The sequence below is a fragment of the Sphaeramia orbicularis genome, chromosome 5, assembly GCF_902148855.1.
Source record: "Sphaeramia orbicularis chromosome 5, fSphaOr1.1, whole genome shotgun sequence".
NCBI lineage: Eukaryota > Metazoa > Chordata > Actinopteri > Kurtiformes > Apogonidae > Sphaeramia > Sphaeramia orbicularis.
This window is the reverse complement of record NC_043961.1, coordinates 16,600,862-16,626,928: the sequence shown is the minus strand read 5'-3', so window position 1 is coordinate 16,626,928 and position 26,067 is coordinate 16,600,862. Positions and strand designations below refer to the sequence as shown.

The following is a 26,067-nucleotide window of genomic DNA, read 5'->3' as shown; positions in this document are numbered from 1 at the left end:
CTGTTTTTTGCTCTGTCTTTTCTAGTTTTTGGATAAGTCACAGGATGTGTTGCTGAAGCATCAGGCCAGTATAAATGAACTGAAGCGAGCCCTGAGGGAACCCAACAGCAAGCTGATGAACCGGGAGAAACGTCTGTCGGCGACCTCCCCGACTGGTACTCCGGAGAAGAAGGCTGTGAGTTTAGACTCTTCTGTATCTCAAATCCACTGACCTCTGATGCTTGACATTCCATTAAAGGGCATTGATATTCCAGTCTGGCTGCTGTCAAACTGAATTCCTCTCTTTACTGTCAAACTCCAGCCAAATATTGTCCGTATTTGTACCTCAGATACACTTGGATTGCAAGTGTTTTTTGCACGCTCTGATTATCTTTGAATAAATCAAGCTTGAAGATAAACTGTACCACTATGACTTTCCGACAAAAGAGCGTGATTAGTGAAGGTGTTATGCTTATTACGTTTTTACCTACAGGCAATTCAAACAAGTATCTCCTGTGCAAACACATTACTGCTAACACGAGCCAACAGAAATTGCTTGTTTCTTAAAGATGTGTAATTGTGTAAGTGCATTCTGCCTATCTTTGACTGTATCTCTGAGGTACTTAAAGATGACTGGCAGACAGCACAGGAGGAAGCATCTTGATGAGATTAAATTCAAGATGTTTTTGAGATTGACTCAATGTGAAACACTTGAGAAATAATTATCTTTTTTTACTTGATTGCCAAACAGTGACACAGTTTTCTTTACGCCAGATCATGGAAGCTCTTAAGCTTTGATCACATTTCCGTAATTACACTATAGGAGATAGAAGACGGCAGCTTTCTGATAGCATAGTTACTGTCTTTGCTTGAGTCTTCAGACTATCTCTCATCTTGCTGTCTGAGACAATCAGATTATGCCCATAGAATGTCAAACACTGTCTGCGGCAGAAAATGTAATCTGCCATGTGTCTTACTCCATGGAGACGGATAGAGGAGGTGTGTGTGGAGGGAGTATTATTCTGTTTGACTGACAGGTGAAGGATGAGAAAGTCTCATTGCTCTTGAGTGTTTCCAAGAGAATCAGAGGAACTCAGCCCCTTGATGTGGTAGCAGGAAAAAAAAAAAAAAAGCATTTGCATTGCAAATGTCCACTGATTTGGTTATGTGGATTTGGTGACTGCCAGGTACATGGGATCGTATGTCTTCAGTTTGAAGTTCATTAAAAAGTTTCTGCAGAATAACTATTACATCATGTAAGCAGTATTTCTTTTAGAATATATATTTCGTTTTTCTGGCGTGCATGCAGTGGCATCTTTCTAAATCTGACCTGTAATGGCTTCTGTTCTTCCTTGTCTTTTTAACCTCTCTCCTCTGCCTCATGTCGGCCAGTTGGTGGGCCGAGCAATGGGAAAGGACCCTGTTAACAGCCTGGCTGTTGAGGGTTTCATCCAGAAGACTCTGGTGACTTCACCTGAGGTTGCATATTTCTCCATCTTCCTTTACTGATATGGCTTATTATATAAAGACTTTGTAGTTTTACAGTGTATATTTATTTCTAAAGACCCCCTACCTGTTGTAAGACACAATAAAAGCACTCTGCATTAAATAAAAATGGGTTTTTCCCCAAAAAATACCTTCAATGATCTTGAAAATGTTCAGTCAAGCCTCCTGGCACATCATCACCTACTTCCAAAGTGCAAGGAGGAGAACAGTCTAGTAGCAGTTGTATATATATATGTATATATATATATATATATATATATATATATATATATATATATATATATATATATATATATATATATATATATATATGTGTGTGTGTGTGTGTGTGTGTGTGTAAATATATAGTACATCTAAATCTGCTGTGGTCCAGATGGTTCTGGCTACAATGTTTGTTCACTGGTGGCTTAAGGTTTCCTCATCACCCTTGATCACAATTGACTCTAAAATTCTTGTCATGCCACAAATCGTGGTGGTGGGTCTGCCTCTTAAATTCAGATTCTGATTTTTGCAGAACACTGAAAAATTCTCCCTTAAGCTGATGAATGTGAGAAAACTCTGCAGAGACATCACTCTGTGCAGTGAAAGTCAAATATTGCAGTGAACAAATATTGACAAATACTTATCTTTAAGTGGAGGGGGACTTTAAGAAAACACCTGCATATAGCACTATGAATGAAACTCTGAAACTTATTCAAGTAGTTGTAAATAGTGAGGATGTCATTATATGGACCAGCTGTACTTGGCGTGTCTAACTGTGTTCAATCTATACCAACATGTAGGGCTCTGAGGAGTGGGTATTGATTGAAAAACAAGAAAGTTATCAACAGGACCTTGACTGGAAGGCAGAAGAAAAGAACAAACCTCCCACCTCCCCTCCTTTCACATCTGATTCCTCTTGGGAGCAGAAGGAACTGGAGATAGATGTTACCAAGATGAGGCATACGGAGGTGACAGGGTGTGACAGAAAAGAAATGAAAAGCCATATTGATGGATTCCCATCAACAAAAGTGTCCAGAGAGGCTGATGTATGCGGCGAGCCATGGTCGACAAACAAAAGTCGTTTTGTGATTCAATTATCTGAGAATGCAGACTTATTTCAAGATAAATCTCAAAGTAAACCTTCTCAAGCCTCAGACCCTGAGGCAAACAACAATGTGGCCCCAGGCTCGCGCCAGATAAAAGAACATACAGCTTCTAAACCAAGGAAAAAAAGAAGACCCCAGAGCTTAAACCTTGGAATGTCTGCAGAGCTTGCCTACAAGAAGGGAGGCAGTGATTCAACAGGAGAGGAAAATGAGGGCTCAGAGTCAGATGACAGTCCAGAGACGACATCTGAAACAGGAAATCATTGTGAATCGTCTCCAGTGATATCTATGAAAGATGATCAGGGATCAGGAAAGGATCAGGCTGTCAGACTTAATAAAAACAGCAAGGAAGATGATCTATCAGTAGGAGAGAGCAGGGAGGTGTCCAAGCAAGGGGCAGAGCTTGTAAAGAAAATAGTGAGCCAAGTTGGGACAGCAGATATTGATTTAAGCTCAGTCAACGGACCTGGAAAAGTAGAACATGAGAGTTCATTAACAGGTGTTAAAGGGGACTATGTGATGAAGGTACGAGGAAAGGGTCTTATTGACAACAAAGAGCTAGCTGAGGTGAAGCTGCGACAGGTCAGGACACATGAGAGGAAGATCAGCAGTTCTGGAGGGGAGGATATCGACAGCGTTCTGGGAGACAGAGGACAGAGGACATCTTTCCACCGACTGTCAGGCAGCCATCAGTCGGAAATCACTCGGATTGTACCTCTTAAGCCTGAACGCTCAAAGAGTGTAGCATGTAAGGATGAACGGGACAGAACAGGACACGACGAACCCACAAGAATCATCAGACGAGAGTACCGCTGGTCGGTCGGCTCTCCGGAGGGGTCCTCAGACCTGAACTGGACCGATGTCTCCTCATTCCACCCAGAGTTTGCATCAGATCTAGACACCAAAACAGAACACGACGATAGCTTTCAGTCTGGTCGAGGACCAACAGAGAGTCATTCATTTGGCTCAAAGATTTCAGCGCTTCCCAAAATGGCTCCTCCAGCGCCGCCGGTGAAAACACAGAAGGCCAGGGAGTCTGGACTGATACTGCGGAACAGCCGAAACGCCGGCAGGGAGCCGAGCCTGGACGCAGCCAAGAAGAGACACTCGGTAACTCTGCTTGGCATCTGCTATTCATTGGAAATAAAGCATCGCATGAGCTTCAGACAGACTCGCACATCATTGTCTCTTTTTTCAGTGACTTGAAACACTCATCCATCTTACCTGTATGAAGAGCAGGCGGAGCGGTACTGTTGCTCTGCTTTGGTGGCAAAATACATCAGTCAGTCAATGCATCTGCTCATGACAAAGTTTGGACTTTTGCCTATTTCTCAGCCTGATTTATTCCTTTCCATTGCCCTCGACATGCACCACAGTATTTGGCAAATCTGTACAGCTCACCACTGGCTGTGAAAGTTTCTAAATCAGTATCTCATGTTTGTGTTTTTAGCTTTCCTTTCTTTACCTTTGCTGATTTGTGAGCTTCCAATGTGTTTCCAGCTCACGTCGCTCTCTGTCAGACAACAGCGAGGATAAAAAAAAAAAAAAACCTCACATATCATCATCACTGATGATTTCTGCTCATCTCCATGTCGTTCCCAAACTGAACAAAACCAAGCGATTTATATATTTCGTATCATTACAAATGAAAACACTTATTTGAGAGAAGGGGTGTAAAGCACAGTCATCCATCAGTTTTTTTGCAGACCGCCGTTATCTGCCAGCGTTAAAGATGAATGCAAGAAATACAGAATTGGCTTTTCTAAAAACACTGAGAACCTGACAAAAATTGATAAAAACAACCTCAAAAGAGCTCACAAAATCCATCACATTGATGATGAAAGAACAGAATCGGATGATTTTTTTCCCCTCAACCCACTTGGATAGAAATCTAACTGGTGTTCTAAACAGTTTGGTTCTCCCAGAAGTGAAGCCCCAGCAGGCAGTGAGCAGTCCGACACCACAGCTCAGTGCCTGACACAGTCAGATTTGCTGCTTTCATTTCACTGTTCGTATCATTAGGAGGTTGCACGCATTTGGCACTGGAATGAAAGAAACTTGAAAGTGAATAGAAGTGACAGCTTTCATCATTTCCCACCTTTTCATCTGGGCCAAGCTCTTGCATATATTGGATTAAACAGGCATGAGAAGAGGTGTTGCGTATGCTCTCAGAGCGCAAATGACCTCACTGGCGAGTAACAATCACATCAAGATAAGATTGAACCCGGGGAGTGTGGGAAAATATCACTTCTTTCAAACTTTCGGACTCCGTCACAGAGTCATTTTGACAGCCAGTGCTTTGAAATGCACCTTGTCACCTTTTATTGGACTTTGAACAATATCATTTCAGTGTCTCCTCGTTGAAATTCAAGGGGCATACTCTTGCAACACTTTCTCCGTTGGTCAATGAGCGGCTGCTGCTATGCTGAAAACTGCATGCAAACATACAAACTGCATGAATCTCTGCTAATTCTAACAAATGGACCTGGCTGTAGATGTCGTATTTGTTGCAGAATTCTCACCTCTTTTCTGTCTTAGAAACTGTACTTGTGTGCTGTGTAACTGTACAGTAGACCTTGAAATTTGTGCCTGAATCCACTTGGACCTGACTGGATCTGGACAGAACCAGTGGGCTTGGATTGGGTTCGGCTAAATTTCTCACCTAAACTTGGGTTTGAGTAACGAGAAACCTAAAATACTGACTTATCAAGAACTTAATGAGTGCTGTATGATGATACATTTGGACACTGGCTTGGTTCCCTCAGAAAAAAGACAATGTGGTTTTAGTCATATTATGTATATTACATAGTATGCAGCAGTTGTATTAAATGAAAAAAAAAGAAAACCTCTGTGGTAGCTTGTGATACTTGGACATTTTGTTCAGCAAGACACTGTTCACAAATGAAAACCAGCTCTAAAATGCTAACATTAGCTTTAAACAGCCTAAACTGCAGCTGCTTAAACGTACATGGTGTAGGGGCGGGAGGTACGTGAGGGTGTGTTCCATAAGTGCCGTGAAACCAAAAATGAAACTTAACTTTGAATGTCCTACTCACGGCTTCTTTGCCTGTCTTTTACTCCGGAGCTTACACAAAATTTTCGCAACTTCTAACCTATATCCTCTGAGCCCCCTGAGAATGCTGGACCCCATGAATTTGTCATGTTTACCCTCACTATATGGCGCCCAAGATAATAACTTTTGAATTAACTCTGAGTTTTCATGAACATTCAAATTAAATATAGGAAAATACATAGTTTATCGTGAAAAATGCAAAATATAGAGGACAATATTACAACAAGAACTGGTAACATGTACAGGGTGTACCCCGCCTTCGCCATAAGTAGCTGGGATAGGCTCCAGTGACCCCTGTGACCCTAGTGAGGATAAAGCAGGTTCAAAAAATGAATGAATGAATATTATAGCAAATACTGATAAATTACTTAAGAAAGGATAAATAGAAAAATTAATTTGCGAACTTACTTGAAAGTAGTGCGGGGTCTTTATCAGTTAAATTCAGAGCTTATTTAAGGTGTCTAACACAAGACCTATTGTCTTTTAATCAAGGGAACCGAAAGTGCAAGATTATTTTTTTATTTACATTCATCTCTGTTGCACTCTACCGTAGATAATTTTCCATTTCGTTGATTGGGTTTTGGATTTGACAGGATCCCAGTTTAGGTCCGGTCCACACTGAGCTCATTCTTCGAGCCCCAGTCGGTTCTTTTGGCAGGTTTTCTGTTTGGTGGCCTGTCTGTCCAACTCTCCTCTTGACTTTGAACTAACCCCCACGCCTCCTCTCTGCTTTCTCCTCTGCTTCCCCTGTGCAGGAGCCCGTCTCGACTCCTGCCATTTATGAAGAGCCATTTGCCGATTTCAAGGTTATTCATTTGTATTTCAACCCCTCTTGCTTTTCCGTCACCCATTTTTCCTCATATCCATCCGTCCCTAACCTATCCCCATTTCTCTTCATTGGCTGCACCTATCAGATGATGAAGTCATTTATTTTTCAATGACTACTCAGCTGCCCTCATCCATTACCATGAACCAGAGTCTCATGTGAATATGTGGGTTTGAAACCGAGGCTCTTTCATGTGGCTTTTACCGACATTACCCAGAATTTAGTACGATGTGAAACTGAGGAGAACACCTGCGCTTTGAAAAAGAGGAGAAAGATCTGAAAGAAGTACAGCTTTTCTGCATTTTAACTATACTGGGTGACAAATTAAAGGAAAAACCTGGAGTTGATCATGATTTTTGGAACATTTTGGATGAAAATCAACATATCTTTTCATGTTGAATTGCATCTAGGCCAAGCATTATCAGCATTTTACAGCAATGGTTATCAGTTGGAATATCTGCCAATTTTATGCTGAAAAATTCTCCTGTAATGCAAACGAATAGCATTAACCTCAACTGCTAAGTAGTACATAACAATAGTTAGCCCACATCGTCAGAACACCATTTGCTCAATTTTCTTTTTAAAATTTGTTTATTTGATGAGGACAATGCATATTAATGAGCACATTACTTTATGTACTTTTTTGGGGGGGGGGGGGGCAGGCATATTGGGTGTGCGGGGGCGACATTGTTGTGGGGCGTTTGGAATAAGAAAGATGAGAGGGGTGCATTAGCAACCACTCAGACAGTCCCCCCGGTTTACGGATTGAGGTCCGTCGTATAATAGTATGGGAGGTATATCCCCCCCGCTCCAACCTGATACATGGGGTTCGCGGGTAACCCTAATCCGCACATCACTATTGAGGAGGGCTTTATCAACAGAATGCACTGCATCAGGGCCGGTTCACTTTCACTTTTATTTTGCAAAGGGAACAGGAGATTTCTGTTGTAGAGTGGGTCATTGGTATGTGCACTCGTATGTATCTAACTTGCTATGTATGTAGCTGTATGTAGCTGCTTGCTTACAGTACCAATCAGGTAAAATTGGATAATTTTCCACAGCACACCTGATGATGTGTCACAGCACACAGGTTGGAAAACCCTGATCTAACCGTTTATGGTGATCTGTAGTAGCTGTGTGCCAGTATAGTCATCATACAACTTTAAAGCAAACTTCTGAAATGTTTCGAAATGCAAATATTCTGTTTTTCATCTAATTTTTGGGGTTGAATAAACTAGAATGTGTTATCAGAAATACGGCGGTACAGGTTTTATTCCGCATGGCTGCAAAAACTACTGTTTTCCGTCTGAAATAGCTGTGATGTTTCATGGATGAGATGGCGCTGTAATTTGGTCTCCTGTTTCTGTTAGAGGCCACGTTTTAGTGCTTTATGCTTACACTGTACATAAGGCAGGACACAGCATGAGTCAGATGATCAGTCATGTAAGTTAAATGCTGCTGTATGTACGCATGCATATGTGTGTGAAAAAACTGTTTCCTTCTCCGATTAAGTGTAAGAATTCTACTCTGAAAAAGGCCAAAACTACCTCAAATGAATGTAAAAACATGAGGGCATTTTTAAAGCTGTTTGCATCAACTTTTTCCAATGCAATAGCTTTGGAAATAAGAACAAAAAAAATAAAGCATAATGGAAACATGAATGTGAATGCAGTCAAAACATGAAGTATAACTGACACAGCTTTACAGAACCATGTTTTCCCTGTCGCCCAAAACTTTACCAACAATCAATCATTTTTCAAATCAAATTTATTTATATAGTGCTACATCATAATAGAAGTTATCTCATGGCCAGTGGAGTCTCATTAATAGAGAGTGCTCCACCTGTCTCACATGAAGAAGAAGAGGACAGGAATCACATCAACTAATTTTTACAAAACAGGAATATTTATTTAAATGAGCTACAGAAAAATGTGCATGTTTGAAGCCACATACTGTGTATTTTAATTTAAGCCTTTATAGAGCACTCAGAAATTCAAAATGTCAACCTCAGTGTGTTATTGGAGGACATAAGATTTTATTACTTTTATGAAATTTTTCAAAAAATTTTTATTGTTATGTAGAACATCAAGGTTAATGAAGTTATCCTAAGTGACAAAAAATAAAAATCTAGTAAGTATATATAAAAAAAAAAATACAAGAAAAACACATGTAAGGTGAAAGAAACATGTATTTTAGAACATTAGACCAACATCAGTGCTGATCCAGACCCCTGTCCACATCCACATTATCCCTTTGAACATCATTCCTTATATTAGTATCATTACTTCATGGTATCGAACAAAGCAGGTACACTCACTGTTCATGCAGAGGTGGACCTTACAGACCCTGTAGACCACATTGGATTGGACCTGAGAGTGTGACTCACTGTCCTCACTGGAAATGTCACTGTCACTGTCTTGTAATTAGGGATGTCACGATATGAAAATTTCATATCACGGTTATTGTGACCAAAATTATCACGGTTATCATTATTATTGCGGTGTTGTTGAAATTGTGCTCAAAATGTTCAAAAAGTACTTATACACACACTGAAATAATTGAACCAAGTTGTATTTTGAAAAAAAAACCAACAACAACAACAAAAAAAACCCAAATAAAATAATTGGCACAATGCACTTTCTGTTGGCAGAAAGATTTCAAATATTAACCCTTAATGGTCTGAGCCTATTTTGGCCATTTTTCAGTACTTTTGATTTTGCCTTTATATACTATATAAACAAATGTTAACTATACCTATGCTTGGGATCTTTTTTAGCACAGCTTCATTTCTATCAACTGCCTATTATTTTTTTTCTCTTTAATCCACTATATCGACACAAAAGGCCAGAAAACACAAAAAAAAATAAAATAAAATCCGATTTGAAAAATGTATATAATTCATTGTATAAATAACACTCAGATGCTTAACGAACCTTTTCAAAGACTTCAAAAGTGAATATTGGTTCCAAATATTACGTATATAAAGTTAAGATTGTAACAAATTAAAACTATACTCAAATATTTGACATAAAAGCAGATCTGTACATAGGTGTTTTCTCCAGAAAAGTGCGGTAATCAAACACGGTTATCATGATAATTAGAATTTAAACGGTAATACTAACCGTCTGGTTTATTGTTATACCGGTAATCGTTAAATCCCTACTTGTAATGTATGTGGAAATGACCAAAAATAGTCACGTAAGGGTTAAATTAATATTTTAAAGTAGTGGTGCATGTGCTTATGTGTATATGTGGTTATAGTGCATCCAAAAACTGAGCCCCACCCAAAACTAATTTCACCAGCTGCTACTGCTCATGACAGTTTACATTAAGAGTGGGTCTAAATCAGACTCCATGTTGGTTTTTTCCTTTAATTTGTCACCCGTGTCTGTCTCAGATTACACAATTTTGGAATAATCTGTAATATTCTAGTCAGATTTGGATCCTAAACAAACCCCAACAGACACATCATCGTCAAACACCCATGTCCTGTCCATCATGTATGTGGTTATAACCCTGGATTAGAAGTCTCATATCTGTACCTACATCAGAAGGAGCTGGTGGACCGGAGACCCCCACCCAACGTGGCCTCAGAGGAGGAGCAGGAGCGTGACACTGTGGCCTCCATGAGGGAAACCCACCTGGGCATCGAGCGGAAGTGCTCCAGCATGACAGTCAGCTCCACGTCCAGTCTGGAGGCGGAGGTGGACTTCACCGTCATCACCGACCTCCACCCGGGCGTGGACGACTTCTCCAGGGGCATCGTCGAGCTGGGGGAGAGGGAGCGGCAGCCGGAGGTGGGCCGCGAGGACTTCGAGGAGACTTCCAGGTTCTACTCGGCCCGTCTGATGGGCTCCAGGGACAAGTCGCCCATAGAGGAGAAGCTTCCAGAGGAGGGGACGCATCCAGAGGTAGAATGATGGAGGTCTTCATCCTGCATCATCATCACCCATGGAGACACCGTGTCTGGACCATGAGTTGGAGCATTTTTGGTTTTGTTCATTTTTGACTTTTTTGTTGATTATTTTGGTTCATTTATTTATTTTTGTGTGTTTTAGCTTTTTTGTTTCTGTCTTTGCTATCACTTGGACTTTTTCTGTTGGAACATTTCTTAATTTGAATTTACATTTTGTTCATTTTTTACTCTTTTAATTTAATATTGTTGCTTAATCTGTTTGTTTTTGTGTATTTCCTTCTTTTTGTATGTATTTTGCAATTGTCTGGGCATTTTTGTTGAAGCTAATTTTGTTTTTGTTTTTTTTACTCTTTTGTTGATTATTATCAGTTCATTTATTTATGTATTTTTTTATTTTTGTCTTTGCCATCACTTGGACTTTTTTGCTGGACCATTTCTTAATTTGGGTTTACATTTTGTCACTTTTTGACTCCTTTTGTTGATTGATCTGTTTATTTGTGTGTATTTCATCGTTTTTTTTTTTTTTTATTTGCTTTTGCCATTGCAGTAACTTTTTTGTTGAACCAACTTTTTTGTTGTTTTCTAATTATGTAACATTTTTTTACTTTTATATTCATTATTGTCACTTTTTTATGTTTTTTGTGTGTTTCATCTTTTTTGTTTTTGTCTTTGCCATCAGTTGGACTTTTTTTGTTGGAACATTTCTTAATTTGAGTTTACATTCAGTTCATTTTTTTTCTCCTTATGTCTTTATTTTTGTGTATTTCATCCTTTTTGTATTTGCTTTTGCTATTGTCTGGACTTTTTTTGTTGAACCATTTACTACTTGCTTTGAGTTTTACTTCATTTTGTTCATGTTCAGCTTATTTTTTTTTTGGATTATTTTGTGTTGATATATTTGTTTCTGTTAATTTCATCCTTTACATTTTTGCCACTACATCACCTTTTGCATTCTGTCATTCTGGAGCTGAACAATTAAAAGCATATTCCAGAGGCTGACCTTCATAAATACTTAAAAGTAATCACATACTTTGAAACAAATGCTGCTCATGAGTCGTGTGTCGTCTTTTCAATGTCTTCAGACATCTAGACGTTGTTCGCTTTGTGGTTCATTTATCTGTTTGTGTTTCATGCAGCCTCCGGTGGCGAAGAAAGACCCCAACTCTGTAAGTATGGCCCATATGTTGAAGAGGACGGACATGAAGCCAGAGACGCACACGAATGGATCAGAAGTCCACCACGGTATCATGAACGCGTCACCACAGGTAAACAACAACAACATCATCAACACTATGAACCGCTCTGTCTTCTCCAGTCTGTTGCTTTAAATTCACACACATGCTTCTGGTTTATTTCATGGTTTGGGTATCATCATGCTTATGCTATTTATAGGGCTTATAATACTTGTGGTTGTTGCTGACACTGTAAATCTTAGGTTATACAACTGTTTTAGTTCCACAAACAAAGATCCTCTCACACTTCAACTGCTGCTGAAAACATGAGCTTAACAGTGTTTAACAATAACTGCAGTCATTAAATGAGAAGCCTTCTGGTCAGGTACAGCATGTGTACAATCTGTTTTTATTTGCTCTGTCGATGAAACATCCTTTTATTTCCCCTATTTTCTAGGTATGCTAATCTCAATAAAGCTAACATTGATGTAGCTGATTTGGACGTCACATAACAACTGTGACTCACTGGCTAGCTAGCATGCTAATAAGCAAAAAAAAAAAACCCAACATGATGTAACATAACACATGATATTTTACAGTCATATCAGAGTTTCTACTGGCCCACGCAGATGGTCCCCAAACTATAACTTTTTAATCTAATTTTTGTAATTTATAGCAATTATTTCATAGACACTCACAGATATTAGCTTCACTTTGCTGAAAATAGATTCTTAGTTATCTCCAACTTCCACTGTAAAGACATTTTCAGTTAGAATATTGTCATATAGGTTTATATTTTTTTCCCCAATTTTCTCCATCTACTATAGGTTTAATAATTCAAATCCATCAGTTAGAAGGCCTCAAAACTGATGGATTATAATAAGGAATTCTTTAAATTGAGACAACTCAGGAATATGCTGCTTTTTAAAGTCAACATTTGTCAGAAATATTTTTCTTGTGTGCAAGTGGGATCTAAAAATCTGTCTGAAAATAAAGAAACCATATTTAAACATATCAAAAAACCTTAACGAAGTTGTCTCAATAACAAGTAACATAAATTCAACAAGTGTAATGTTGGGAAATAATCTAGAAACAATGAATATTCCAGAAACAGAACGCTAATAGGTAATTTTATTAACTGTTTCTATAGAAAAATCACAACTATATCCTAACTTTTGGTCCGTACTTGGGTTAATTAGAAAAACACAATACTACATTTCCCATAATGCACCCACAGCCCAGGCTTTCTATTATATGTTATGTTACTGCCCAGCTTGAGCAAATGTTATCCCATATTAATCACTATAACATTACAAGAGCAATTTTCCTCATGACCTTTATGTGTAAAATTGGTTCTATGTCTCTTTTATGCTGCTACAGTTTATTAAAAAAAATGTTAGAAAATAGTCTAGAAACAAATAATATTCTAGAAACAGAACACTAATAGGTAATTTTAGGGACTGTCTATTCTAGATTTATAATGTTACCCCATATTAATCACTATAACATTTCAAGGGGGATTTTCTTCATGACTTTTATGTGTAAAATTGGTGGTATTCCTCTTTAATGTTGCTACAGTTTGTTTAAAAAAAATGGTGGAAAATAACCCAGAAACAATTACGTAATATTCTAGAAACAGAACACTAATAGGTAATTTTAGGAACTGTTATACCAGATTTCTGTAGAGAATCACTGTTATGTTCTAACTTGTCCTTAATTGGGTCAACACATGATACTACATTTCCCATAATGCACCCAAAACTCAGGCTTTCTGATGTCTCTGCCAAGTTTGAGCTAATGTTACCCCATATGAATAACTATAACATTACAAGGATAATTTTCTTCATGACCTTTATGTGTAAAATTGGTGGTATGTCTCTTTAATGCTATTACATTTTTGTTTTTTTTTTTGTTTTTTTTTCTAAATGTTAGAAAATAATCTAGAAACAGTTAATATTCCAGAAACAGAACACTAATAGGGACTATTATACTACATTTCTATAGAAAATCCCATTTATATCCTCATTTTTGTTCCAAAATTTGGTTAATTAAAAAAAAAAACAACACACACACACACACACACACACACACGATACCACATTTCCCATAATGCACTCACAGCCCAGGCTTTCTGCTGTTACTGCCAAGCTTGAGCTAATGTTAGCCTATATTAATCAGTATAACATTACAAGGGTGATTTTCTTCATGACCTTTATGTGTAAAATTGGTGGTATGTCTCTTTAATGCCGCTACTGTTTGTTTAAAAAAAAAAAAAAAAAGAATAAAGAATGTTCCGTACAGGATCAATCCCATCTGTCACCTAACAGACGATAAAGAAGTTGATGTTTTACATTAAAGCAGAGCTCTGGTGTCACTCGTCATCAGAGGAAGACGGTGTTTCTGTGACATTGCGACTATATTCCCCAGACACGGGTGACATAATAGCATCATTATGGAGTGATTAAAGTATTGACAGGGCATTAATGAAGGTGATGAAAGCAGGTGGGAATCCCATTCATCTCCGGAGGCGAAGATTTGAGTGTCGTCCCACAGGTGCCTTATTAAAATGTAATCATCGCCGCTCAGTTAATGGTGTGGATGAACTCAGAGACGAGGCCTTTGAAGTGCCAGCTCAGTGTTGAGTCGGATCTGCAGAGATGTCAGTTTAAGCCACAGTAATAAGTGGAGGTGAATGTGGGATGATGTCATCTGGAGGCAGACAAAGATCTCCGGCGTAGACGTCATTCCGCCAGCAGAGGGAGACACGTGGCAGAGGCCCGCTTGGCTGCTGCTCCCTGCCAGATGTCTGCATATCCCTGACAGGCTTTGGATTGTGGATAGCTCTGCCGTCAGACTGTAGTTAAAGGAATTTGTTGAGCTCCAGGATTGCTTTCATAAACCATTCATCAACTATACACAAGCTGTTATTAGTCTGATTGTCAGTCATGGCTGTGAAATATGTTGTCTGCACAAAAACAACTCAGAGGCATCTGCAACATCTGCACTGACTATTAGATTTGGATTAATTATATGGTCGTGTTTGTGTTTGGACAGATTCATTGTTTATCCAATAAGATAACAGTGCAGTATATTTGCAGAAATATCAATTACATTTTCTGTTTGTTTATGAGGTAAACATGTTGGTGGGTTATAAACAGTGTTGGCAATAATGGCGTTAAAAATAACAGCGTTACTAACGGTGTTATTGTTTTCCAGTAATGGGTAATCTAATTAATTACTATTTGAAACGTTACAACGCTGTTACCGTTACTGGCAGTGAAATGTGGCGCGTTATCCGTCCTGGTTCGCTCAGCCAGGCAAGAGAGAAGTGACATTCGCGGACGAGTCGAGTCTTTTGAACGGCTCTTTTCAGTGAACGATAAGAACCGATTTGTTGCAAGCCGTTCGTTTGCGAGCCGTTCTCATATTCAAATTGCCCACACTGCCTTCATGCTTCACCTGTGTGTCCATGACTCTCTAGTTGTCCACGCTGCCTTCACCTGAACGACTAATGACATCACCGAGTATGAGTTGTCCGCAGCACACCCCATTCACTTACGCGCAGCTACATGCACCGCTAAATTAGGGGAGGAGTTATCAGTGACAGTCCGACTGACTGGACTGAAGACATTTACTGCTGGATCAGGGAGGAGCGACTGAAAAAAGTGGAGTTTTTGGATTAACTGGAGGAGCATCTTCTTCCTATGAATGCAGAAATGCATTTATGTGGTGGAAAAGTTGGGCCGTGGTGGACCCCAGCCTCACCACAGTCATAGTATTCAGTACCTGTCTGCTGTTCTACTCTATACAACTGGCCTGTGAAACATGCTCAAAAATCAGGTTCCTTTTACATATTTGAAGGTTGTTTTTTTTTAAAAAGTAACGTAATAATTACTTTCCCTGGTAACTAATTACATTGATGAAAGAGTAATTCCATTGCTAATTCAATTACTTTCTACCTCCGCCAAGGAGGTTATGTTTTTGCCAGGGTTTGTTTGTCTGTCTGTTTGTCTGTCGGTTAGTGTGCAACATAACTCAAAAAGTTATGGACAGATTTTGATGAAATTTTCAGGGTTTGTTGGAAATGGGATAAGGAAGAAATGATTAACTTTTGGGGGTGATCGGGGGTGGGGGGGCCCACGGGGGGGCCCACTGATCAGCCTTGGCGGAGGTCTGCGCTCTCCGAGTGCTTCTAGTTTGGGAAAGTAATCAGTAACTATAACTAATTACTTTTTAAAAGTAATTTGCCCAACTCTGGTTATACAGTGTTGTAGTAGTGGTCTCCTCCAGGACGACCATGCCCCTTTATGTGGTTTGATCCTTCAGCATATGTAATGACCTTCACAATCACCAGATGTAAGATTTTGGAAGGACCTGGATATTATTTTAGTTAGTTTAGTTTTATTTCAAGCACATAAAATCATCAGATGACGAAGAACCATACAACTTGGTAAAACAAAATTTATCGGCGCTTGAAAAGGAGTAGGAAGAAGTATAACTTATAGACTCCCACCCTCTTTTTACAAACTAATAATTAAATTAATTCCGCTTCCTTTGCCTTGTTGACACACTATTATATGTATATAGAAAAAGAAAGCTGTAGTGACCATATTTTGTGCAGGAGTGAGAAAGACTCCAGTCACCCACAAAGGCTTATGGGTGAGCTAATGCTAATGCTATCTTAGAGAATTAGCAAAACAATAACCTTCATCAGCCACTGTGTCATAAACCCATTATCTCCGACCCCAGTGGAGCTGTCTGTCAATAAGAAATGTGTTCTATTAAATAAAACAAAACTCCATTAAGTCTGACTCAGCAGGAGAGCGAAGATCCATACAGACCTGTCAATCAAAGTCTGACTCAGCAGACATGACAGCTTCTATTCAACCTGAAATATAATTAACAGAGTTAATAACACACAGATGGATACTGGTTCACTTGTTAGAGGTTCCAAATGAAAACAGATGAGACTACAATGACTTCTAGAAAAAATACAGACTTAGTGATTTAATAGAGAAGTTCAGTCTAAGTGGTAAAAGTCGAGGCTTTTTGGGGAAGCATCTAGTGGCCATCAGTGGTATTACACCTGTCGTTTTGGTGCTGAGGTCTTGACGTGTTAAACCACTACCTTATGTACATGTTATGTGGGTTTTATTATAGTTTGTTGGGTGTTAGATGGATGTTTCGATCCGTGTAGTTTTATAAGGTCAGAGTTTGAAAGGAGAAAAACAGCCAGAAGAACTTGGCCAAATATGTTTCACTGCTATATTTAACACACATCTTTCTGCTGTTTTGTTTTTTTTGTATAATAAATAACATTCAAAATCATTATAGAATTTGATTTTTATAAAATATAAGATTAGATGCAGGCATATATTTTAAATATATTTATTTACACATTTACATTCTGAATTGATGCTGTATACATTCATTTACATCCTTTACTGTTCTAGATTTACACTGTAGTCTCATATATTTTCTTATAGATCCAGTGGTAATTCAGGTACAAATGAAATAAACACAGTTTTAGAAACTAGAGATATTTGTCTTTTCATGAGTAATCAAAAATATTGTTTTGGAGAAAAAATAAAATTGACCCTGATGTTGACTTTTGCTTGGCCACACCCCTAACATGACTACAACCTTGAATGATACTGCAGGTTTTATTAACATTAAGCTTTTCATGCTAAAATATAATAGAACGAGACTGTTTGTTACTGTCTTTACTCACTTTATTTCACATCTCACAATAATACTTTCCACACTAATAAGGATTATTAAGTAAGCTATATAAAAAAACAAAACAAAATTTAGACACCCTACTCTGCACTTCCTCCCAGCTTTATACAACATTTACACCGTCTATTATTTATTTTTTCATTTTCCAGCAGTAACATGTGCTTTGTTTTTAGCACAAAGCCTTTCCAACACCAAACAGCAATTAAAACACAGGCTGATTAACATTATTGGAGCGTCTCACAATTAAATATGAAGTTATTTTCCTGTTAATTTGACCTAAATATTAATGTTGTATTGTGCAGCTTTGAACCATATAAGGCATATCCCTATAACTCTGCTGCCACCATGTGGTTAACTTTTCAATTAGTGGAGCTTTATCTATCAGTTGGGAAATAAATGGAAATCCAGTTATATTGTAATTATTAACGGATATTATTCTATTGCTCCCTTAAATCTGAAGTGTTCACACCTTCGTGACGGTACTTTGATCATCTGAGTCATCTTCGGTTGCGTAATAGCCCATTTCTTTAAAGCATTTGTGCTAATTTAAAGCTTAATATCTATTTTTGCTGCGAAGCCTGTGCACGCCGGCCTCATTCAGGACCGTTTCTGTCTCGTCCTCAGAACTATGGAGTCGTCAGCCCGAGGGAGGCTCCTGCCGCCGTGAAGGAAAATGGCTCCCCAGTAAGTACCTTCACAGAGGAAATACATCACCGTGACAGGACGTTTGTGTGTGTGTGGAAGCACAATGAGGATCTGCAGCTTTTAATGTCACTGTCTTTTTGTCTAGCCTTGACCTTTACTTCATATGCTATTGAATGGGAAAAATGTCAGAGAAGGACAGGCGGTATGTGCAGTGTGATCCCTGCGGAACAGTACATTCATATCAACGACTCCACGATACGGAGCCTTTAATTGTGGATGTGATGTAGGAATACAGAATAATAATAAAGCTACCATAGCAACCGATGTCCAAGTCAAAACTAATGACTGATTTCTCTTATTTTTCCTCATTGCATCCTGATAAATGCATATTTACTGCAGTATTTCCTCATGTTTGCCTTAAAATATGAGTTAGAATCAGCCTCATAGCATAAGTCATACACTATATGGACAAAAGTATGTGGACACATTGAATTCAGGTGTTTCTTTTCTAACAGGGGTCTGGGATCCAAAATAATAATAACAAATGTTATTTATCCCAGCATAAAACTATAACATTGCATTGGTTAGTTTGGTTTAAATTCTTATCTTTGCTTCCAAAATGCCTCAGAGATGGTTTTGACTTAATTTCTCTCAACATTGTTATTTTTTTTTAAATCCATGGCTATGATTTTAAATGTTCTGCCTCTAGATTTCCAAAAAAATATTTGACTAAAAATGTATGTTTTTATTGCAAATCATCATGAACAGGACATCTTACAGCTGTAGACGTGATGTGTCCCAATATTTATGTACATATACTTTATAAATATCAATATTTCCTTAAAGTTTAATGGTAGATTTTTCTTCCTCAGTGAGATGTGAAGAAAGTAGATGGTTAGTTGTGGTAGAAGATTTTTATTTACAGTCAAAGCACGAAAAATATTTTAGAAATTTAGAGGTAGAATAAATCAAAACCATCTCTGAGGCCTTTTGAAAACAAAGATAATTTAAACCAAGCTAATGATTTATTTATTTTTTTTTATCCATGACTATGTTTTTAAATGTTCTACCTCTAAATTTCTAAAATAGTCTTTTGTGCTCTGACTATAAATAATAATTTTTTTTACCACAACTAACCATCTGCTTTCTTCACATCTCACTGAGGAAAAAAATTCTCCCATTAAACTTTAAGGGAATGTTGCTGTTTATAAACTATATGGACAAAAATATTGGGACACATCATGTCTGCAGCTGTAAGATGTCCTGTTCATGATGATTTGACAAATAAACATCAATAGTAATAATCAATATGATATTTATCCCAATATAAAACTATATTATAGCATTTGTCATTATTGTTTTGTTTCCCAGACCCCTGTTAGAAATTAAACACCTGAATTCAGCTCGTCCACATACTTTTGTCCATATAGTGTATGACTATGAGGCTAACGATAAGTTCCTAAATATTTTGGAAAAACGCTTTCCGAGGAGCTTTGTGATGTTTTCTGAGATGTTAAATGTGTAAAATGACTGTCATCTGGTGAATGTGATGCAGGTAAAAGCTGCCACTGTGGGGAGGGAGTCTGTTGTGTCCCCGCTGACCATCACCGCTGAGAGTGTCACCTCAGCAACCACAACTCAAGTTACCAAGGTAACCCTTAAGCCGTTTCCATGGTTATGGTTTAACGACAAGGGCTCGGAGTCAGCCCCTTTACAGGTGTTTTCTACAGTGAGCTCTGAAATATTAATCATATCATGTACTGTCAGAGTAGAGGAAAAATACAACAGTGGAATCCTTTATTTCAGGGGTGGCCAGCCTGTGGCTCCCGGACCCTTTTCAAGTGGCTCAACACTTCTATTATTGTCAGTCTCATGTTATGGTACTCCAAATGAATAAAAAAAGAAGTAGTGGTAGTACTAGAAAAAGTAGACCACTGCTACTTCTACTATTACTACTACTGTGTATAATTTCTCCTTATAACCACATAATTAATTAATAATAATTATAACAATTGAGTTCATATCAATTATCTAACAATTCTCTTTCTTCATGCCACTACCTCAGTGTTTTTCAACCTTGGGGTCGGGACCCCACATGGGGTCATCTGGAATTCAAATGGGGTCGCCTGAAAGTTTTTAGTAACTGATAAAAGTAAAACATACATGGTAAGTTGAGAGAGACAATCCCAAAACATAAAAGACATGACAAACTGTGAAGCTGAAACTGAAGCACCGTGGTACTGTTTATCTGTCAAATGTTCATTGAGGTCGGTTTCAGATGCTGCAGCTCTTTCATAATTTATAGTTTAAGTTCTTGTTTGTTCAGTATTAATTGTCAGCCTTGTAAATCCAAGTTGGACTGACTGTACATATCCTGACCAAGGAAAATAAAATTCTCCCTTTGTGCAGTAATCTACACCTGGCTTTTCTGCCTCCGTCCATAATAATATACATTATATAGACTAAATGTTTAATAAAATTGCATTTATTTGTAACATAGTATAGCAAACAATTGCATGGTCAAATACAAATTAATTTTAGCAAAAAATGTCTCCGTTTTGAATGTCTGGGGTCACCAGAAAAGTGTGATGTTCAAATGGGGTCACAAGCCAAAAACGGTTGGAAACTACTGCACTACCTTGAGTTTACATGATGTCATATTTTGACACCAGGTGATGTTTTTTTTCCAAATGGTTGAGTGATGTTTGATAATGTTCTGAAAATATCAAATGAACAGTTATGGGTATTTCTATACGATGTCACGTTTCATATTAAATCTATTCACAATCTGCTTCATGAATAATAATAAAGTTGTTAAGTCTTTTGTACATCGTGTCACTATTTGCTTTATTATTAGAGGATTGGGGGGATATACTCTTGCTGTCAGCCCCCAACAGCGTAAACCTAGTTCTTTATTCGAATTACTCTTTATGACATAGTAACATAGAACCATCAAGAACCATTTTCTTCCATACACATACAGAAATATTTTCCTCCTAATCTAGTGAATATCTGTTGTAGTAAATCAATGACAAACCTGTGTAATAAAACGCAGCTTTCAGCTCATTAGACCATGAAAATGTCCCAGTTAAATATAGTTTTAGTGAGTCTCTGATCAGATATCCTCTAAAGTCTGTTCCAAAGCTGAGGCATTTGACATTTATGTCTGCTGTTCAGATCTGTATCTCCTCTAATGGACAAAACTAAAGTCAAATTCTGGGCTCCTAAAAAAGATTAAACTGCGCTAAGTTACAGCTAATATGTTAATGAAACCCCAACATGAAATTGGACATAGACACGGATAGAGTTCTGTAAAATCCCACATTACTCCATTTTATTAGCTCACCAGGTGATAGGTCATGAGCTACAAAGTTTGTTCACAGTTTTGAAAAATTTAGCTTTTTGAGTATTTTGATGAATTTTTGAAAATTTTGCCTTAGCTAATAATGGTCCATATTTTGATGGTTTATAACATGTAAGTAATAAATATATCAATATAGTTACTACTGAGCACTGATAGGAAGTCATATATGGACTTTGATTTGGGCCCATGACCTTTGACCTTGAGTGACCTTGAAGGGTCAAACTCAAGGTCACCTATGTCTATATTTCGACAATCTTCTCTGAAACTAATGATTGGAATCATTTTTAATTTTATATGTATCTTCCTTGGGACAATATCTACAAAGTTTTTGTTTGTTTGTTTTTTTACATTTTTCAGAAATTTAAGTTTTTGACAAATTTCTGAAATATTAAAAATGTGCTTTTCCATATTTTGATGGTTTATAACATGTAAATGGTTACAGATGTAAATATATTTCCTATTGATCACTGATAGAAGTCATATATGGACTTAATTAGTTGAGTTCTCCTCCCACTTCTATTGGGAGGTTGATCTCCTGCATCCAGACCACAGGACTAGAACACTGAATAGAACCTGACAACCTCACACATTCAACTGGGGATTGATTCAGATAGAACATGACGCTGACATACATTGGTCCTATTTCTTGAGTTTTGTTCAGTTCAGACTTTTTCGTTTGTCCTGCTGACTGAGTCTGAACACTATCTGCCTCTTGAAATGTAATTATCACTGAGTGCCGCAATGTAAAACAACAGAAAGTCACATCCTCCTCATCATGAAAGCTTTTCCATTTGCCCTTTTAGGCGCCATTTATAGTTCACTTATAGAAATACTGTGAAATTCAAATTTTCAACCTTAGTGTGTTATCGGAGGACATAAAAAGACTTTGTTACTTTTGTGAAATAAAAAAAATATATTGTTATGTAGAAAATCAAGGTCAATAAAGTTACTGTATTTGGTTCCTTGCCCGTATGTGGCAAAAAAAAAGAAAAATCTCCAAGAAGGATCATGTATGAACATTAGACCAACATCAGTGCTGATCCAGACCCCTGTCCACATCCACATTATGCCTTTGAACGTCATTCCTTACATTAGTACCAGTACTTCATGGTGCCTAACAAAGCAGGTCCACTCACTGTTCATGCAGAGGTGGACCTTACAGACCCTGTAGACCACATTGGACCTACGATTGTTGACTCAATATCCTCACTGTAACTGTTGCTGTCACTGTCTTGTAATGTATGTGGAAATGACCAAAAATAGTCACTTGCCCGATTAAGGGTTATGAAGGAATCTGAAATGTTAATGTGAAATGTTCCCTGTGTACACTCTCTCCAGACTGTGAAGGGAGGCTACTCAGAAACCAGAATCGAGAAGAGGATTATAATTACAGGAGACGATGACGTGGACCAACATCAGGTGCACAAATGCATCCCAAAATGTTCAATAAAACATAAACAGCAGGAGGATGATGCAACATGTGGCGGCTCAGACTCATGCATGGATGTTTTCCCTCCCCAGGCGCTGGCCATGGCCATCCAGGAGGCCAAGCAGCAGCATCCTGACATGTTGGTGACGAAAGCAGTGGTTATCAGGGAAACAGAGTCTCCCACTGAGGAGCTGCAGCAGAGAGAACAGGTACGCAACAATCACACAGACTCACACAGACTGCATCCACTGCAGTCACCCACAGTAATGAGCAATAATCCGAGAACAAAGAGAATTATGAGCAACAAGTGGTGCCAGGCACAACAAACCCCGCCCCTCGCACATATTGTAGCGTACATATTTTGGCATCGATCCAGCTGATGTCATCATGTCCATGCATGTACTGATGTCAGCATATCAGTTGCCTCAATATATGTGTCAAGTTTGAAGTAAATTGAAACAAAATTGATTTTTTTATAGACATTTTAAATTTCTCCCATTATAAGTAAATGGGAGAAAAAAAAGTTTTTAAATAATTAATTAAAAACATGAACTTTGACCTACTTTCCCCAAAATGTAACCACATCTATTCAGGGTCACTGGCAATCTATAAACCCAGTTTGGTATGAATTCAATCAATAGTTTTTCTGCTACAGACATTTTAATTTTTGCGCGTTATAAATAAATGGGGAAAAAAAAGATTTAAAAAATTTAAAAAATTTTAACTTTGACCTACTTTTCCCCAAATGTAATCAGATCTATTCTGGGTCACTGGCCATCTATAAACCCAATTTGGTATAAATTCAACCAATATTTTTGCTGCTAGAGTGTTAACAAACAAACAAACCAAAACCAATACCCCTTGCCTCTCCTTTGGGGGCGGGGCAATAAGGTGTGCAATACTCCTCTGCTCTCTCAATAACAAAGCAATATTTATTCAATATTTATCAAACATAAATGCACTATTTTTATTGGCTCATTCACAGATATATACACTGTTAATATTAAAAAGAATTTTCCAAACTGAAAATTTTGAAGCACATACTATAGCCTGACTACTTGACCACTGGGGGGCACACTGATGACCATTTAAATAAATCTTTAAAACACCATGAAACACCTTTGAATTGTCATTTTTAATAGGAATGAACACTTTCTGAGCAGATTTGAAGAAGTTTCTAAAACTGAAATTTTTGATGCACATACTATAGCCCCGCTGTTTGACCACTGGGGGGTGCCGATGAATGTTTAAAACACCTTGAAACACTTCTGAGTGATCATTCTTAGTAGGAATGAACGCTTTATAAGCAAATTTGAAGACGTTTCCAAAACTGAAGGTTTGAAACACATAGTACTGCGTCACTACTTGACCACTGGAGGGCGACGATGACAGTTTGACTAAATCATTTAAACACCATGAAATACATTTGAATGGTCATTTTTAATAGGAATGAAACTACAAAACTATATTATGACATCATTATTGTTTTGTATCCCAGACCCCTGTTAGAACAGAAAGACCTGAATTCAATGTGTCCACATACTTTTGTCTATATAATGTATGACTTATTACGTAATTATGCTTTGAATTCAGTGATATAACTCTTTTAACCCGTGAGTCGTTGGGGATTGTCTTGCTCTATTTTGGTTTTGTCCTTAAGCGCTGTGTGTTCTTGTGTCTTTCCAGTCCTGATGGGTCATGGTGGCTCCTGAGAGGGGACGGGGTGGAGCCCCCTGGAGGCCCATGGAGGCCCCGCAGTACGCCACCAACCTGACAAACAGGACTGTCCACCCCACTGTGGAAACACCCACACCAGAACTGACTGCCTTCCACCACACCTCCACTCCTGTCCCTTTAGACAAATCAACTGTGACCCCGCCTCCTCGTCCTGTCTCGGCCAATCCCAGCCCTCCACTTTCTTCCAGGAGAGAAAACGCATCAGATGGTTTTACCCTTTGGTTTTAGTGGAGTTTTAAGATTAGACGTGAAACTCGATTACAGCTGTTAATATATAGATTTACCTCCGTTACAGTCATTTGTTTGACAGTTTACTCCTGTTATTTAATCTGACACATTTTGACTTTTATAAACTCTGTCCCCGTCAGCCTCCACGCCCTCTACCGCAGATTACTTATTCCTATTTTAAGGTCATAAATACGTGCCCTGTGCTACTGTTATATATGAAACAACTACAATAAGAGCAGAGGAAGACTTGGACAGTGCTGGTGGGAGTTCAGTATAATCAGCTGTCTTATTAGCTTTTTACATTTTTATCTATAGAGGATCTAATTTATGTCCAGTGTTTGCTTGTTTATGAGATATGTATAATATCAGATGACTATAATCTGCATGATTCAATACAAAAAAAAAAAACATAGCTGAGGGAATGAAAGAAAAAAACACACGGACGTATTTGTGGATGAAGCGAGAAACTGTAGCCGAAGCGGACTCGTACTGATGTGGACGGATTCTGCAGACAGGTGTATATCTTCATCAGCAGCTTCGGCCCCCGTCTTCAATGCCGCCGTCCTCGTCCCCCTCCCACACAAAACGTCACCGCTCCAGCTCGTCATCACCGCCACCGACGCTGGTCACGCATTCTGGGGCGAAAAGTTTAGAGTTTTTAGAGCAAATTTAACATAAATATTGTTTTTATCTAATACGTTTCACCAATGGGAGGGTATGTTTTTCTTACTTGAGGTTAATGTTGTGGGTTTTGGACGTTTCAGTGTTGGTATGTGAACAGACTGGGCTTTGGTTTAGGTTTTGGTGGTTGTGTGAGAACGCCACAAATCACATGGAATTATACTGTTTTAGATCGGATTCAGGCCACCTCCACATGTATGTGGGTCTGATCAGACACAGAGCAGATTTTACTGAACTGTTGGATCAGAATTCATGGGATTTTAATGTCAGGGGTGTCAAACATACGACCAAAGAGTCCAATCTGGCCCATGGCATGAATTTGGAAAGTGCAAAAATTACACTGATATTAACAGCCAAGGATGTCAAAATGGGTTTAGTTCAGGTTCCATATTCAATTCACCAATATGATCTCATGTAAAATAATAGTATAAAAACCAATAAATACTGACTCCATATTTTCTTTTTGGTTTTAATGTGAAAAAAATATTAACTTATGCCTAGAAATAATGACAACTCCACATTTTTTTGTGTGTTTTAGTGCAAAAAACCCCCAAAAACATTAAATTCTGAAAATATTTACATTAATATAAGAATAAAAATAGAATATAGAGCAAACACATTACACATAATAAATTAGAAGTATAAAAGAGAAGTGGTTAAAAATCTGGACAATCAAATAATAAC

General features: G+C 38.1%; 1 protein-coding gene across 3 annotated transcripts in view; it reads left to right on the top strand.

Annotated features, from left to right (window-relative positions):
• Nucleotides 1–25,110, top strand: part of LOC115419085 (band 4.1-like protein 1) — a 207,135-nt gene extending 182,025 nt beyond the window's left edge. For 2 of the 3 annotated variants that reach the window (XM_030133703.1, XM_030133702.1), the window contains 9 exons: nucleotides 26–175; nucleotides 6,402–6,452; nucleotides 10,024–10,383; nucleotides 11,525–11,653; nucleotides 17,891–17,983; nucleotides 19,500–19,595; nucleotides 22,647–22,727; nucleotides 22,830–22,946; nucleotides 24,424–25,110. In XM_030133703.1, the coding sequence (XP_029989563.1) occupies nucleotides 26–175; nucleotides 6,402–6,452; nucleotides 10,024–10,383; nucleotides 11,525–11,653; nucleotides 17,891–17,983; nucleotides 19,500–19,595; nucleotides 22,647–22,727; nucleotides 22,830–22,946; nucleotides 24,424–24,429 (1,083 nt within the window). In that variant the 3' untranslated portion in view covers nucleotides 24,430–25,110. Of the gene's footprint in view, nucleotides 1–25; nucleotides 176–1,371; nucleotides 1,459–2,267; nucleotides 3,684–6,401; nucleotides 6,453–10,023; nucleotides 10,384–11,524; nucleotides 11,654–17,890; nucleotides 17,984–19,499; nucleotides 19,596–22,646; nucleotides 22,728–22,829; nucleotides 22,947–24,423 lie in introns of all 3 variants that reach the window. The other variant, XM_030133701.1, reaches the window with a different exon arrangement.
• Nucleotides 25,111–26,067: the final 957 nt, after the last annotated feature.